General features: G+C 69.5%; 2 protein-coding genes across 2 annotated transcripts; one reads left to right on the top strand and one right to left on the bottom strand.

The window, feature by feature from the left end:
- Positions 1-407: 407 nt before the first annotated feature.
- Positions 408-9195, bottom strand: LOC308056043 (leucine-rich repeat and fibronectin type-III domain-containing protein 3-like). Its single transcript, XM_080370818.1, is given in 4 exon segments — positions 408-889; positions 891-1062; positions 3635-4981; positions 7647-9195. Coding segments are annotated over 4 exon segments (2214 nt in total). The 5' UTR covers positions 7952-9195; the 3' UTR covers positions 408-499.
- Positions 9196-10270: 1075 nt separating this feature from the next.
- Positions 10271-15052, top strand: SAMD4B (sterile alpha motif domain containing 4B; the record flags this gene model as incomplete). The annotated part of the gene is made up of 3 exons (XM_080370810.1): positions 10271-11371; positions 13115-13584; positions 14904-15052. Coding segments are annotated over exons 2-3 (345 nt in total), but the record flags the coding sequence as incomplete, so codon positions are not given.

Raw genomic sequence — 15052 nt, 5'->3', positions numbered from 1 at the left:
ACCCAATGGCGCGTTCGGACACCCAAGAGCACCCGAGGGTGCACTCAGGCACCCAGGGGCACCCAATGGCGCGTTCGGACACCCGAGAGCACCCAAGGGTGCACTCAGGCACCCGGGGCACTCAAGGGGGCACAGAAGCACCCAAGGGTGCACTCAGGCACCCAAGGGCACATTCGGGCACCCAAGGGTGCACTCAGGCACCCAGGGGCACCCAATGGCGCGTTTGGACACGCGAGAGCACCCAAGGGTGCACTCAGGCACCCAAGGGCACATTCGGGCACCCAAGGGTGCACTCAGGCACCCGGGGCACTCAAGGGGGCACAGAAGCACCCAAGGGTGCACTCGTGCACCCAGGGGCACCCCATGGCGCATTCGGCCACCCCGGGGGGCTCCCGTAATGACCCAGGAGCGCCCGGCGATGCGCCCAAGACCCGTTGCCAGCGGGCACCCATGGGTGCTACCCACCCCCTCCCCCACCCTTGTCCCCCCTCCCCCCCCCTCAGACGGTGCTCTCCAGCATCCAGTGGGTGCTGCCGAAGGAGGGGCGCAGCGGGGGGGTCCCCTCGGGCAGGTCGAGGCGCGGCAGCGAGCCGTGGCGCCGAGTCCGTGCGCGCCGGGGGTAGCTGTGGCTGGGGAACAGCCCCCGCGCCCCCCCGCCGGTAGCACCCATGGGTGCCGGGGTAGGGAGGGGGGGCGGCGGCGGCGGTTCGGGGCTTCTGTGGGCGCCGTTGGTTTGGGAGCAGACGCTGGCGACGGCGGCGGGGGGGCGGCGGGCGGCCGCCGCTTTGTAGCGGGCGGTGAGGATGAGGATGAAGACGAGGACGGAGGCGGCGATGGCGGCGCCGATGACGATGATGACGGTGCCCCCTAAAAAGTGGGGGCGGGGGGAGGGCGGTGCAGCCGGGGGTCCCCCCGGGGGTGGCGAAGCGGACGCAGCCCAGCCCGCGGGCGGTGGGCGCCGCCGGGACCCCCTCGGCGTGCAGGGCCGTGACGCAGAGCTGGTAGTGACGCCCGGCCGCCAGGTCCCGCAGCACGAAGCTCCGGCTGGAGGGGGGCAGCAGCCTGGGGGGGGGAGGGGCGGGGGGTGGGGTGGGGTGGGGCGGGGGGGGCCACACGTGGCCCTCCCCGTGCAATGCCACACCCTCCCCGTGCGACGCCCGCGCGACACCGTGTGGTCCCCAGTGATGTCACGTGGTCTCGTGTGACGTCACGTGGCCTCGGGGGATGTTATATGACCCCCCACCCCACCCCCACCCCACCCCCACCCGTGACGTCACGTGGCCCCATGCGATGCCACGTGGCCCCGTGCGACGCCGCGCGGTCCCCGGTGATGCCGTGTGGCCTCCTGTGGTGTCACGTGGCCTCGTGTGATGTCATGTGACACCCCCCCCCCCCCCCCCGTGATGTCACGTTGCCCCGTGTGAGGCCACAAGGCTCTGGGTGATGGCACATGGCCCCACGCGATGCCACGTGTCCTCACGCCATGCCACGCCACGCCATGCAATGCCATGTGTCCCCATGCCACATGGCCCCGTGCGATGCCACGTGTCCGCACATGCCACGTGTCCCCATGCGATGCCACATCACGCTGTGCAACGCCATGTGTCCCCGTGTGACGCCACATGTCCCCACATGATGCCATGTGTCCCCAGGTGATGCCACGTGTCCCTGTGTGATGCATTGTGTCCCCACACGATGCCACATGTCCCCATGCAATGCCACATCATGCCATGCAATGCCATGTGTCCCTGTGTGATGCCAGATGTCCCCATGTGATGCCACATGTCCCCACATGATGCCACGTGTCCCCACGCAATGCCACGTGTCACCACGCAACACCATGTGTCCCCATGCGATGCCACGTGTCCCTGTGTGATGCATCGTGTCCCCATGCAGTGCCACATCATGCTGTGCAATGCCATGTGTCCGTGTGACGCCACATGTCCCCACATGATGCCACATGTCCCCACACAACGCCACGTGTCACCACGCAACACCATGTGTCCCCACATGATGCCACGTGTCCCCAGGTGATGCCACGTGCCCCTGTGTGATGCATCGTGTCCCCATGTGATGCCACATCATGCCATGCAATGCCATGTGTCCCTGTGTGACGCCACATGTCCCCACATGATACCACGCGTCCCCAGGTGATGCCACGTGTCCCTGTGTGATGCATCGTGTCCCCATGCGATGCCACATCATGCCATGCAATGCCATGTGTCCCCGTGTGACGCCACATGTCCCCACATGATGCCATGTGTCCCCAGGTGATGCCACATGTCCCTGTGTGATGCCACATGTCCCCACATGATGCCACGTGTCCCCAGGTGATGCCATGTGTCCCTGTGTGATGCCAGATGTCCCCACACATGCCACATGTCCCCATGCGATGCCACATCATGCCATGCAATGCCATGTGTCCCCGTGTGACGCCACATGTCCCCACATGATGCCATGTGTCCCCAGGTGATGCCACATGTCCCCACATGATGCCATGTGTCCCCAGGTGATGCCATGTGTCCCTGTGTGATGCCAGATGTCCCCACACGATGCCACATGTCCCCATGCGATGCCACATCATGCTATGCAATGCCATGTGTCCCGGTGTGATGCCACATGTCCCCACATGATACCACGTGTCTCCAGGTGATGCCACATGTCCCTGTGTGATGCATCGCGTCCCCACACGACGCCACATGTCCCCATGCAATGCCACATCATGCCATGCAATGCCGTGTGTCCCTGTGTGATGCCAGATGTCCCGATGTGATGCCACGTGTCCCCACATGATGCCACGTGTCCCCACGCGATGCCACGTGTCCCTGTGTGATGCATCGTGTCCCCATGCGATGCCACATCATGCTATGCAATGCCATGTGTCCCTGTGTGATGCCAGATGTCCCCACATGATGCCACATGTCCCCATGCAATGCGACATCATGCCATGCAATGCCGTGTGTCCCTGTGTGATGCCACATGTCCCGATGTGATGCCATGTGTCCCCACGATGCCACGTGTCACCATGCAACACCACGTGTCCCCACGCGTTGCCACGTGTCCCTGTGTGATGCATTGTGTCCCCACGCGGCGCCACATCATGCCATGCAATGCCATGTGTCCCCGTGTGACGCCACATGTCCCCACATGATGCCACGTGTCCCCAGGTGATGCCACGTGTCCCTGTGTGATGCATCGTGTCCCCATGCGATGCCACATCATGCCATGCAATGCCATGTGTCCCCGTGTGACGCCACATGTCCCCACATGATGCCACGTGTCCCCAGGTGATGCCACGTGTCCCTGTGTGATGCATTGTGTCCCCACGCGGCGCCACATCATGCCATGCAATGCCATGTGTCCCTGTGTGATGCCACATGTCCCCACATGATGCCACGTGTCCCCAGGTGATGCCATGTGTCCCTGTGTGACGCCAGATGTCCCCACGCGGCGCCACGTCACGCTATGCAATGCCGTGTGTCCCTGTGTGATGCCACACGTCCCCCCGCACCGCCGCCCCCCCCCCCCGCTGTGCCACGTGATGCCAGACACCCCCGCGGCGGGGGGGGTTGCCACCCCCACCCCCATGGCGCCACAACACCCCGCGACCCCCCAGCCTCCCCCCGGCACCCACCTGTAGACGAGGGAGTCGTCGAGGGAGCTGTTGTAGGTGACCTGGAACATGCGGATGCCGGGGACGTGGCGCTGGGGCAGCCAGCGTATTCGCGCCGACGTGGCCGTCAGCTCGGCCGCCACCACGCGCCGCTCGCCCGGCACCCACGTCTCGTTGCCGCCGGCGCGAGCCATATCCGAAGGACCGGCCGCCGTTTCGCCGTCGCCGTCCCCATCCTCGCGGGCAACCGGGAGCGGAAAGACGGCTACCTGCACACGGGCGGCCGCCTCGCCGGCGGCGTTGGAAGCCACGCAGGTGAAGGCGCCGTGGTCGCCCAGCGTGGCGACCCGGAGCTCCAAGGAGCCGTCGGGGCCGACAGCGCGGCGTGAACCGTTCTGTACCAACCGCCCGTCCGGACCCAACCAGTGCAACGCCGGCGGCGGATCGCCGGCAGCGGCGCAACCCAACCGTAAGGGTTGGCCTTCCAAAACGGCAGCGGGATCGGCAGCGGCGCCGGCGATGGCCGGGGCTCGACACGCCAATTCCTCCTCCGGCACGGCCCAAAGCAAGCGACCGGCGAGCGGCGGCGGCGATGCGCAGCTCTCCAGCCGGCCCGGTTGCGCCAAACGCCGTAACCAAAGCAATTCGCAGTTACAATGCAGCGGGTTTCCCCCCGCCGCCAAACTGGGGCCCGGCGGGCCCGGCACCGGCGGTAACGCCCGGAGGCGGTTGGCGGTGAGGTCCAAACGTGCCAAACGCGGTAAGCGCGCCACCGCGCCGGCGGGGACCCGTTCCAGGAGGTTGTGATCCAGGGTGAGGGTGGCCAAACTGGCCATACCGGCCACCGCCTCCCAGGGCAGCGCCGGCAGGTTGTTGTGGGACAGGTCCAGGTCCTCCACCGTGGCGGCGAAGGCGGCGAAGGCGGCGGGTTCGATGGCGGCCAGCTGGTTGTTGGCCAAGATGAGGTGCCGGAGGCTGGCCAAGCCGCGCAGCTGCGCCCCGCTCAGCGCCGGCAACCGGTTGCCGTCCAGGTGGAGGGCGCGGAGGGCGCGGAGGTCGGCGAAGGCGCCAGGCGCCAGGCGCCGCAGCCCGTTGCGGGAGAGGGTGAGGTGCACCAGGCTGCTCATGTTGGCGAAATCGGCGCGGCCCACGGCGCCGATGAAGTTGTCGGCCAAGCGCAGCTCCACGGCACCGCGGTCCAGGCTGGGCGGCACGGCCAGCAGGCCGGTGCGGGCGCACAGCAGCGTGGGGTTGGGGGCGGCCGCCGGGCAGAGGCAGCGGGGGGGGCAGCGGTGGGACCCCGCCACCGCCCCCAGCATCACCAGGGGCACCAGCAGCTTCGCCATCCTCCGCCGGCCCCGGCGGCGCCTGTGGGGGGGTGTGGGGGGTGGTGAGGAGGGGGCAGGACTGGGCCCACAGGGGGGGGAATTGGGCAGGATTGGGCCCATAGGGGGAAATGAAGCTGTGGGGCAGGATTGGGCCCTGGGGGGGGAGGGGCTGTGGGGCAGGATTGGGCCCACGGGGGGGGAGGGGCTGTGGGGCAGGATTGGGCCCACAGGGGGGAGGGGCTGTGGGGCAGGATTGGGCCCATAGGGGGGGGAGGGGCTGTGGGGCAGGATTGGGCCCACAGGGGGGGGAGGGGCTGTGGGGCAGGATTGGGCCCACAGGGGGGAGGGGCTGTGGGGCAGGATTCGGCCCATAGGGGGGGGAGGGGCTGTGGGGCAGGATTGGGCCCACAGGGGGGGAGGGGCTGTGGGGCAGGATTGGGCCCACAGGGGGGGAGGGGCTGTGGGGCAGGATTGGGCCTACGGGGGGGGAGGGGCTGTGGGGCAGGATTGGGCCCATAGGGGGGGGAGGGGCTGTGGGGCAGGATTGGGCCCACAGGGGGGGAGGGGCTGTGGGGCAGGATTGGGCCCACGCGGGGGAGGGACTGTGGGGCAGGATTGGGCCTATAGGGGGGGAGGGGGCTGTGAGGCAGGATTGGGCCCATAGGGGGGAGGGGCGGTGGGGCAGAATTGGGCCCACAGGGGGGGAGGAGCTGTGGGGCAGGATTGGGCCCAAAGGGGGGGAGGGGCGGTGGGGCAGGATTGGGCCCGGAGGGGGAGGGGCTGTGGGGCAGGATTGGGCCCACAGGGGGGGAGGGGCAGTGGGGCAGGATTGGGCCCAAAGGGGGGGAGGGGGCTGTGGGGCAGGATTGGGCCCGGAGGGGGAGGGGCTGTGGGGCAGGATTGGGCCCAAAGGGGGGGAGGGGGCTGTGGGGCAGGATTGGGCCCAAAGGGGGGGCTGTGGGGCAGGATTGGGCCCACAGGGGGGAGGGGCTGTGGGGCAGGATTGGGCCCATGGGGGGGGAGGGGCTGTGGGGCAGGATTGGGCCCACAGGGGGGGAGGGGCTGTGGGGCAGGATTGGGCCCACAGGGGGGGAGGGGCTGTGGGGCAGGATTGGGCCCACGGGGGGGGAGGGGCTGTGGGGCAGGATTGGGCCCAAAGGGGGGGAGGGGGCTGTGGGGCAGGATTGGGCCCGGAGGGGGAGGGGCTGTGGGGCAGGATTGGGCCCACGGGGGGGAGGGGCTGTGGGGCAGGATTGCGCCCAAAGGGGGGGAGGGGGCTGTGGGGCAGGATTGGGCCCAAAGGGGGGGCTGTGGGGCAGGATTGGGCCCACAGGGGGGGAGGGGCTGTGGGGCAGGATTGGGCCCACGGGGGGGGAGGGGCTGTGGGGCAGGATTGGGCCCAAAGGGGGGGAGGGGCTGTGGGGCAGGATTGGGCCCACAGGGGGGAGGGGCTGTGGGGCAGGATTGGGCCCATAGGGGGGAGGGGCGGTGGAACAGGATTGGGCCCATAGGGGGGGAGGGGCTGTGGGGCAGGATTGGGCCCACGGAGGGGGGGGAGGGGCTGTGGGGCAGGGTTGGGCCCACGGGGGGGAGGGGCTGTGGGGCAGGATTGCGCCCAAAGGGGGGGAGGGGGCTGTGGGGCAGGATTGGGCCCAAAGGGGGGGCTGTGGGGCAGGATTGGGCCCACAGGGGGGGAGGGGCTGTGGGGCAGGATTGGGCCCACGGGGGGGGAGGGGCTGTGGGGCAGGATTGGGCCCAAAGGGGGGGAGGGGCTGTGGGGCAGGATTGGGCCCACAGGGGGGAGGGGCTGTGGGGCAGGATTGGGCCCATAGGGGGGAGGGGCGGTGGAACAGGATTGGGCCCAAAGGGGGGGAGGGGCTGTGCGGCAGGATTGGGCCCATAGGGGGGAGGGGCGGTGGGGCAGGATTGGGCCCGGGGGGGGAGGGGCGGTGGAACAGGATTGGGCCCATAGGGGGGGAGGGGCTGTGGGGCAGGATTGGGCCCACGGAGGGGGGGGAGGGGCTGTGGGGCAGGGTTGGGCCCACGGGGGGGGGGAGGGGCTGTGGGGCAGGATTGGGCCCGGGGGGGGAGGGGGGGGCAGGATCGGGCCCGGGGGGACCCCACTAAGTCCTATGGGAGCCATGAGATCCCCTGCGATCCCCTGTGATCCCATGTGCCCTGTGTGTTCCCCTGAGACCCCGTGTGTCCCAGGAGATCCAGGGAGATCCCATTGACACCCCACATGGTTCTGTGTGATCCCGTGTGCCCCTGCAGGATCCCAGTGATCCTGTGTGATCCCACGTGCTCCATGTGCCCTCCCAAGGTTCCAGTGGTCCTGTGTGATCCTGTGTGCCCTCAGGAGATCCCAGTGATCCCGTGTGCCCCTGGGTGATCCCGTGTGCCCTCAGGAGATCCCAGTGATCCCGTGTGCCCCTGGGTGATCCCGTGTGCCCTCAGGAGATCCCAGTGATCCCGTGTGCCCCTGGGTGATCCCGTGTGCCCTCAGGAGATCCCAGTGATCCCGTGTGCCCCTGGGTGATCCCGTGTGCCCTCAGGAGATCCCAGTGATCCCGTGTGCCCCTGGGTGATCCCGTGTGCCCTCAGGAGATCCCAGTGATCCCGTGTGCCCCTGGGTGATCCCGTGTGCCCTCAGGAGATCCCAGTGATCCCGTGTGCCCCTGGGTGATCCCATGTGATCCCATTACCTCCTCTCAGGGCTCCATGTCGGTCCCGTCCGGGCGTTGCCGCGGGGCCTGTGGGGACAGGGGACAGGCCAGTATGGACCAGTACCCACCAGTATGGACCAGCCCAGCTGCACACAGCCCAGTATAACCCAGTACAGCCCCGTATGGCTCCATGCACCCTCACCATGACCTAGTACAGCCCAGTATGGCCCAGTACACCCCAGTATGGCTCCATGCACCCCCAACATGGCCCAGTACAGTCCAGAACAGCCCAGTCCAGTTCTATACACCCCAGTACAGCCCAGAACAGCCCAGTCCAGCTCCATATACCCCAGTATATCCCAGTATAACCCGGTCCAGCCCAGTATGTCCCAGAGCAGCTTGGTAATGGACCAGAACAGCCCAGTATAGTTCCATACACCCCAGTATGGCCCAGTCCAGCCCAGTATCGCATTCTAGGACCCCACATGGCCCAGTACAGTCTGAGAAGGCCCAACACAGCCCAGTGTGGCCCAGTACAATCCAGTACAGCCCAGTAGGAGCCAGTACAGCCTGCACAGCCCAGCATGGCCCAGTACAAACCAGTATGGGCCAGTACTGCTCACTAAAGACCAGTACAACCCAGTATAAGTCAGTATGGGCCAGCACAGCATGGTCTAGTACAGCCCAGTATAACCCAGTACAGCCCAGAACAGCCCAGTACAACACAATACGGAATAGCATGCATCACTATGATCCAGTATGGCCCAGCCCAGCCCAGTATGCCCCAGTCCAGCACAGCACAGCCCAGTCCAGCCCAGCCCAACCCAGTATGGCCCAGTCCAGTCCAGGAAAGCACAGCCCAGTATGGCCCAATCCAGCCCAGCCTGGTACAGAACAGCTCAGCCCAGTATGGCCCAGTCCAGCCCAGTCCAGAACAGCTCAGCCCAGTATGGCCCAGTCCAGGACAGCACGGCCCAGTATGGCCCAGTACAGAACTGCACAGCCCAGTATGGCCCGGTATAGCTCAGTCTAGGACAGCCCAGCCCAGTATGACCCATTCCAGGACTGCCCAGCCCAGTATGGCCCAGTATAGCTCAGTCCTGGACAGCCCAGCCCAGTATGACCCATTCCAGGACTGCCCAGCCCAGTATGGCCCAGTATAGCTCAGTCTAGGACAGCCCAGCCCAGTATGACCCATTCCAGGACTGCCCAGCCCAGTATGGCCCAGTATAGCTCAGTCCTGGACAGCCCAGCCCAGTATGACCCATTCCAGGACTGCCCAGCCCAGTATGGCCCAGTATAGCTCAGTCCTGGACAGCCCAGCCCAGTATGACCCATTCCAGGACTGCCCAGCCCAGTATGGCCCAGTATAGCTCAGTCCTGGACAGCCCAGCCCAGTATGACCCATTCCAGGACTGCCCAGCCCAGTATGGCCCAGTCCAGCCCAGTAAGGCCCAGTCCAGGACAGCCCAGCCCAGTATAGCCCAGTATAATCCAGTATCATCCAGTATAACCCAGTATCATCCGGTATAACCCAGTCCAGGACAGCCCAGCCCAGGGACCTCTCCGTTGGTGCCTCCCCCAGTGCCTCCCCCCCCCCGGTAACCCCCTCCCCACCGACAGCCCCCGGTACCTGGGGGGGCTCAGCCCACTGACGCTCCCATCGTGGCTCCGAGCACGGCACCGGCCCGGGGGGGGGGGGGGGAGGGGGAGGGGCGGGGGGGGGGCGGGGAGGGAGGGGGGCACCGGGCCCGGTCAGGCCTCACCCCACCGGGGGGCCATGAGCGCCAGGGGGGGGAGGGGGGGGGGGGGACCGGGCCTGGTTGTAACGGGGTTGGGGAGGGGCGATGGGATGGGGGGGGAACCGGGATGCTGCGGGGAGGGGACCGGGGGGGGGGGGGAACGGGGATGCACCGGGATGCGGGGGGGGGGGGGAGGTACCGGGATGCTGGGGGGGAGGTCGCACCGGGATGCCGGGGGGGAGTTACCGGGATGCGGGGGGGGGGTTTACCGGGATGCCGCGGGGATACTGGGATGGCGACGGGGGGTGGGTACCGGGATGATGACGGGGGGGACCGGGATGCTGGGGGGGGAACCGGGATGCGAGGATGCACCGGGATGCCGAGGGGGGGTTACCGGGATGCTGGGGGGGGATGCCGGGGGAGGGTACCGGGATGCGGGAGAGTACCGGGATGCCGGGATGCACCGGGATGCTGGGGGGGGGGGGGGTACCGGGATGCTGGGGGGGGGCGGTTATCGGGATGGGGGGGGGGTTACCGGGCTGCCGGGGGGGGTCCCGGGCCGCCGGGGGTCCCGGGCGGGGGGCGGAGGGGCCCCGGTGCCGGTGCCGGTGCAGCCCCGGTCCCGCCGGCACAGGCCGCCGCCGCCGCTCGGAGCCGCAGAGCCGCCGGGGCGGGGCGGGGCGGGGCGGGGCGGGGCGGGACCAGGGGGCGGGGCCCGGCCCCACGGACACACGGCGGGACCCACGGGGGGACCCATGGACACACGGGGGGGCGGGGCGGGCTGGGCCCCCCCCCCCCCCCCCCGGGTCTGGGTCCGGCCCCGGCCCTGGCCCATCCCCCACCGGGGGCCCACGTGGGGACAGGGGGTTCACGGACTGGGGACACTGGGGGCACTGGGGACACTGGGAGGCATGGACTGGGGACACTGGGGAATTACATGGGTGGGGGATACTGGGGACACTGAGGGACACGGACTGGGGACACTGGGGATGCTGGGGATACTGGGGAACATGGGCTGGGGATACTGGGGACACTGGGAGGCCTGGACTGGGGACACGGGGAAACATGGGAGGGGATACCAGTGTTACTGGGGGACATGGGTGGGGGATACTGGGTATACTGGGGATGGTGGGGGACATGGGCAGGGGACACCGGACATACTGGTGACACTAGGGGTCGCAGACTGGGGACACTGGTGGCACTGGGGGACACCGGGAGACATGGGCAGGGGACACTGGGGGATACTGGGGACACTGGGAGACACTGTGGGGCATGAACTGGGAACACTGGGGATACTGGGGGGCACTGGGGACTGTGGGCTGGGGCCACTAGGGGTACTGAGGGGCCACTGGTGGTACTGGGTGGCCACTCGGGGCACTGGAGGTCATGGACTGCGGTCACTGGGGCCACTGGTGACCGTGGGCTGGGGCCACTGGAGATACTGGGGATACTGGGGGGGCCACTGGTGATACTGGGGGGTCACTGGGGCCACTGGGGTTCATGGGCTGGGGATACTGGGGGGCCACTGGGGTCACTGGAGGTCACAGACTGGGGATACTGTGGGCCACTGGGGATACTGGGGCCACTGGGGCGGGGCTCAGGTGCTCCGAGGTCAGGCCCCGCCCACAGCCCCGCCCCGCCAGGCCCCGCCCTACATCACCGACGGAGGCGTGGCCAGCGCAGGGGGCGCGGCCTCGTCGGGGACGTGGCGGGGAAAGGGGCGTGGCCGACGCAAAGGGGCGTGTCCACGTCGCGCCACCGCCCCATTCCCCGCCGCGAAAGTCCCGCCTCCTTCCCCTCCATTGGCAGCTCCACGGTCCAATAGCGAGCTAGGGCGGAGCCGCCGGAAGCTTCTCTCCCACCTTTCCGCTTTCCTATTGGCTGCTGCCCGGTGGCTGGCGGAAGGGGCGGGGCGCGCCGGCGGGCGCATGCGCCGTGTGGGCGGTGACGCACCGTGCGTGCCGTGCGCGCTGACGTTGCGCGGCGGCGACGGCGCCTCCGAGCGCGGCTGAGGCGGCGGCGGTGAGTGAGGGGCGGCCCCGGCCCCCGCCCCCCCCCGCCCTCCCCCAGCCCCATCCCCCCACCCCCCCCCCCGGGCCTGCACCGCTCCCCGGGGCCGCCTCCCCCCGCCCGGGCCCTGCCCGCCCGCCCTCCCCCGGTACCGGCGCTGAGGCCTGGCCAGGCCCGGTCGTTCTCCGGGAGGGCCCCGCACCGGGGGGGGCCCGGGACCCCCCCCCCCCAGTGTCGCGCACGCAGGGCGTTGGGGGGTACCGGGGGGAAGGGGGCAGCGGGGGTGGGGTGTGTGCCGCACCGCCGGGGGGGTCCCTGACCCCCGGTGTGGGGGGGGGGGGCCCTGTTCCCGATGTGGGGGGGTCCCTGTTCCCGCGGGGGGTGTGGTTGTGCCCCGTGGTGGAGGGGGGTCTCTGCCTCCTGGTGGGGGAGGGGGCCTCGCCCCCCGGTGTGTGTGGGGCCTCTGTCCCCGGTGGGACGGATCCCCGCCCCCCTGCGTGAGGGGTCTCTGTCCCCCGCTGGGGGGAGTCTCCGCCCCCCCGTGTGTGCAGGGTCTCTATCCCCGGGGCCGGGGGGGGGGGGGGTCTCCCTGCTCCTCGGTGTGTGTGGGGTCTCTACCCCCCGTGAGGGGGGGGGTCTCCCTGCCCCCCAGTGCGTGTGGGGTCTCTATCCCTTGTGGGGGGGGTCTCCCTGCCCCCCAGTGCGTGTGGGGTCTCTATCCCTTGTGGGGGGGGTCTCCCTGCCCCCCAGTGCGTGTGGGGTCTCTATCCCTTGTGGGGGGGGTCTCCCTGCCCCCCAGTGCGTGTGGGGTCTCTATCCCTTGGGGGGGGGGTCTCCCTGCCCCCCAGTGCGTGTGGGGTCTCTATCCCTTGTGGGGGGGGTCTCCCTGCCCCCCAGTGCGTGTGGGGTCTCTATCCCTTGTGGGGGGGGGTCTCCCTGCCCCCCAGTGCGTGTGGGGTCTCTATCCCTTGGGGGGGGGGTCTCCGTGCCCCCCAGTGCGTGTGGGGTCTCTATCCCTTGTGGGGGGGGTCTCCCTGCCCCCCAGTGCGTGTGGGGTCTCTATCCCTTGTGGGGGGGGTCTCCCTGCCCCCCAGTGCGTGTGGGGTCTCTATCCCTTGTGGGGGGGTCTCTATCCCTTGGGGGGGGGGGTCTCCCTGCCCCCCAGTGCGTGTGGGATCTCTATCCCTTGTGGGGGGGTCTCTATCCCTTGGGGGGGGGGGTCTCCCTGCCCCCCAGTGTGTGTGGGGTCTCTATCCCTTGTGGGGGGGTCTCCCTGCCCCCCAGTGCGTGTGGGGTCTCTATCCCTTGGGGGGGGGATCTCCGTGCCCCCCAGTGCGTGTGGGGTCTCTATCCCTTGTGGGGGGGGTCTCTATCCCTTGTGGGGGGGGGTCCCTGCCCCCCAGTGCGTGTGGGGTCTCTATCCCTTGGGGGGGGGGTCTCCGTGCCCCCCAGTGCGTGTGGGGTCTCTTTCCCCGGTATGGGGGGGGGGGTCTTGCTCCCTGCTGCGATGTTGGGGGGGGGGGGGGTGTCTCCCAGCCCCACTGTACACTGGGAGGGGGGCTGCCCCCCAATGGTGGGAGGGGTCCCTGTTGCCGTGTTGGCGGGTCTTCCTGCCCCCTGTATACCGGGAGGGGGGGAGCCCTGCCCGTTAGTAGTGGTAGGGGGTCCCTGCTGCAGTGGGGGTGGGGTGGGTGGGGTGGGGGTGGGGTGGGGGTTTCCCCCCCGACCCTGACGCTGCTCTGTCTCTTCCCGCAGGGATCTCCTGGCCTCTCCCACGGGATCGCAGCCGGGGAGCCCGACCGCAGCTGTCAGGGCCCGGTGCCCCCCCGCCCATGCCCCCCCTGGCCTGGGGGACCCCCCGGTCCTCCGCCAGCCCCTCTCGCGGGCGCTGCATCGCCGCCATGTGACGGGGTGGGGGCACGGCCGGCCCCGCGTCTCCCCCTCCCCAGCGCCGCCACCCGCCCCAGCCCCCCACCCCCATCCCCAGGCACCCCCACCCCCCACCCCCACCCCCGGCACCGGCACCGCCATGATGTTCCGGGATCAGGTGGGGATCGTGGCGGGGTGGTTCAAGGGCTGGAACGAGTGCGAGCAGACGGTGGCCCTGCTCTCGCTGCTGAAGCGCGTCACCCGCACCCAGGCCCGCTTCCTCCAGCTCTGCCTCGAGCACTCGCTGGCCGACTGCGCCGACATCCACCTCCTCGAGGCCGAGGCCAACAGCGCCGGTGAGTTGGGGGTCTGGGAGGGGGGTGGGGGGGGGGTGGGGAAGGGAGGCTCCTCGAGGCTCCCTGGTGGGGTGGGGGGGGGGTTCTGTGGGGCTCCCTGGGTGGATGGGGGGGCTCCTTGAGGCTCCCTGGGTGGGCAGGTGGGTTCTGTGGAGCTCCCAGGAGGGGCAGGGGGGCTCCGGGGGGCTCCCTGGGTGGATGGGGGGGCTCCAGGGGGCTCCCTGGGTGGGCAGGTGGGTTCTGTGGAGCTCCCGGGGGGAGCAGGGGGGCTCCCTGGGTGGATGGGGGGGCTCCTTGAGGCTCCTGGGGGGGGCAGGTGGGTTCTGTGGAGCTCCCTGGGTGGGTGGGGGGGCTCTGGGGGGCTCCCTGGGTGGATGGGGGGGCTCCAGGGGGCTCCCTGGGTGGATGGGGGGGCTCCTTGAGGCTCCCTGGGTGGGCAGGTGGGTTCTGTGGAGCTCCCAGGAGGGGCAGGGGGGCTCCGGGGGGCTCCCTGGGTGGATGGGGGGGCTCCAGGGGGCTCCCTGGGTGGGCAGGTGGGTTCTGTGGAGCTCCCGGGGGGAGCAGGGGGGCTCCCTGGGTGGATGGGGGGGCTCCAGGGGGCTCCCTGGGTGGATGGGGGGGCTCCAGGGGGCTCCCTGGGTGGGCAGGTGGGTTCTGTGGAGCTCCCGGGGGGAGCAGGGGGGGCTCCCTGGGTGGATGGGGGGGGCTCCTTGAGGCTCCTGGGGGGGGGCAGGTGGGTTCTGTGGAGCTCCCTGGGTGGGTGGGGGGGCTCTGGGGGGCTCCCTGGGTGGATGGGGGGGCTCCAGGGGGCTCCCTGGGTGGGCAGGTGGGTTCTGTGGGGACCCCTGGGTGGGCAGGTGGGTTCTGTGGAGCTCCCGGGGGCGGGGCAGGGGGGCTCCCTGGGTGGATGGGGGGGCTCCTTGAGGCTCCCTGGCAGGGCCCCCCCCCCCCTTTGTCCCCCGGGGGTCCCCCCTTTGTCCCCAGGCACCTGCTGCCTCCCCTCCTGCCTGCCTTGGAGGGGGTGGGGTGTGTGGCTCTGCCTTCGGAGCTAAACCAGAGGGGATGGGGGATGGGGGGGGGGGTCCCCATCCTCCCCACGAGCCCTCCTCCCCCCCAGGGGAGAATTTTCCCCCCCCCATTCCCACCCCGGGGGGGTTCATTACACCCCCCCATCCCCCCCCCAATATCACGGCGAGGTGATTCCTGCAGGGCGCTGCCGCCGCGGCGTCCCCCCCCTTTTTCAGCCCGTTTTTTGATTTTTTTTTTTTTTTTTTTTTTATCCCACCCCCCCCACCCCCCACCCCCCTTTTTTCTCGCAGCTGCCATTAGCCAGTGGCCTCAGGAGCCGGCGGAGGCGGCGGTGGCCCTTTTACTCGCCCACTTGCCTCTTTTACAACCGGGCAACGCGGCGGCCAAAGCCGAATACATGAAACGGTTACAAAAAATTTTGGCGTACGCCATCGAGAGC

Source organism: Falco punctatus, assembly GCF_963210335.1.
Source record: "Falco punctatus genome assembly, chromosome: 22".
Lineage (NCBI taxonomy): Eukaryota > Metazoa > Chordata > Aves > Falconiformes > Falconidae > Falco > Falco punctatus.
Note: the sequence above shows the minus strand (reverse complement) of the source record. Positions and strands in the feature narration are given on the sequence as shown.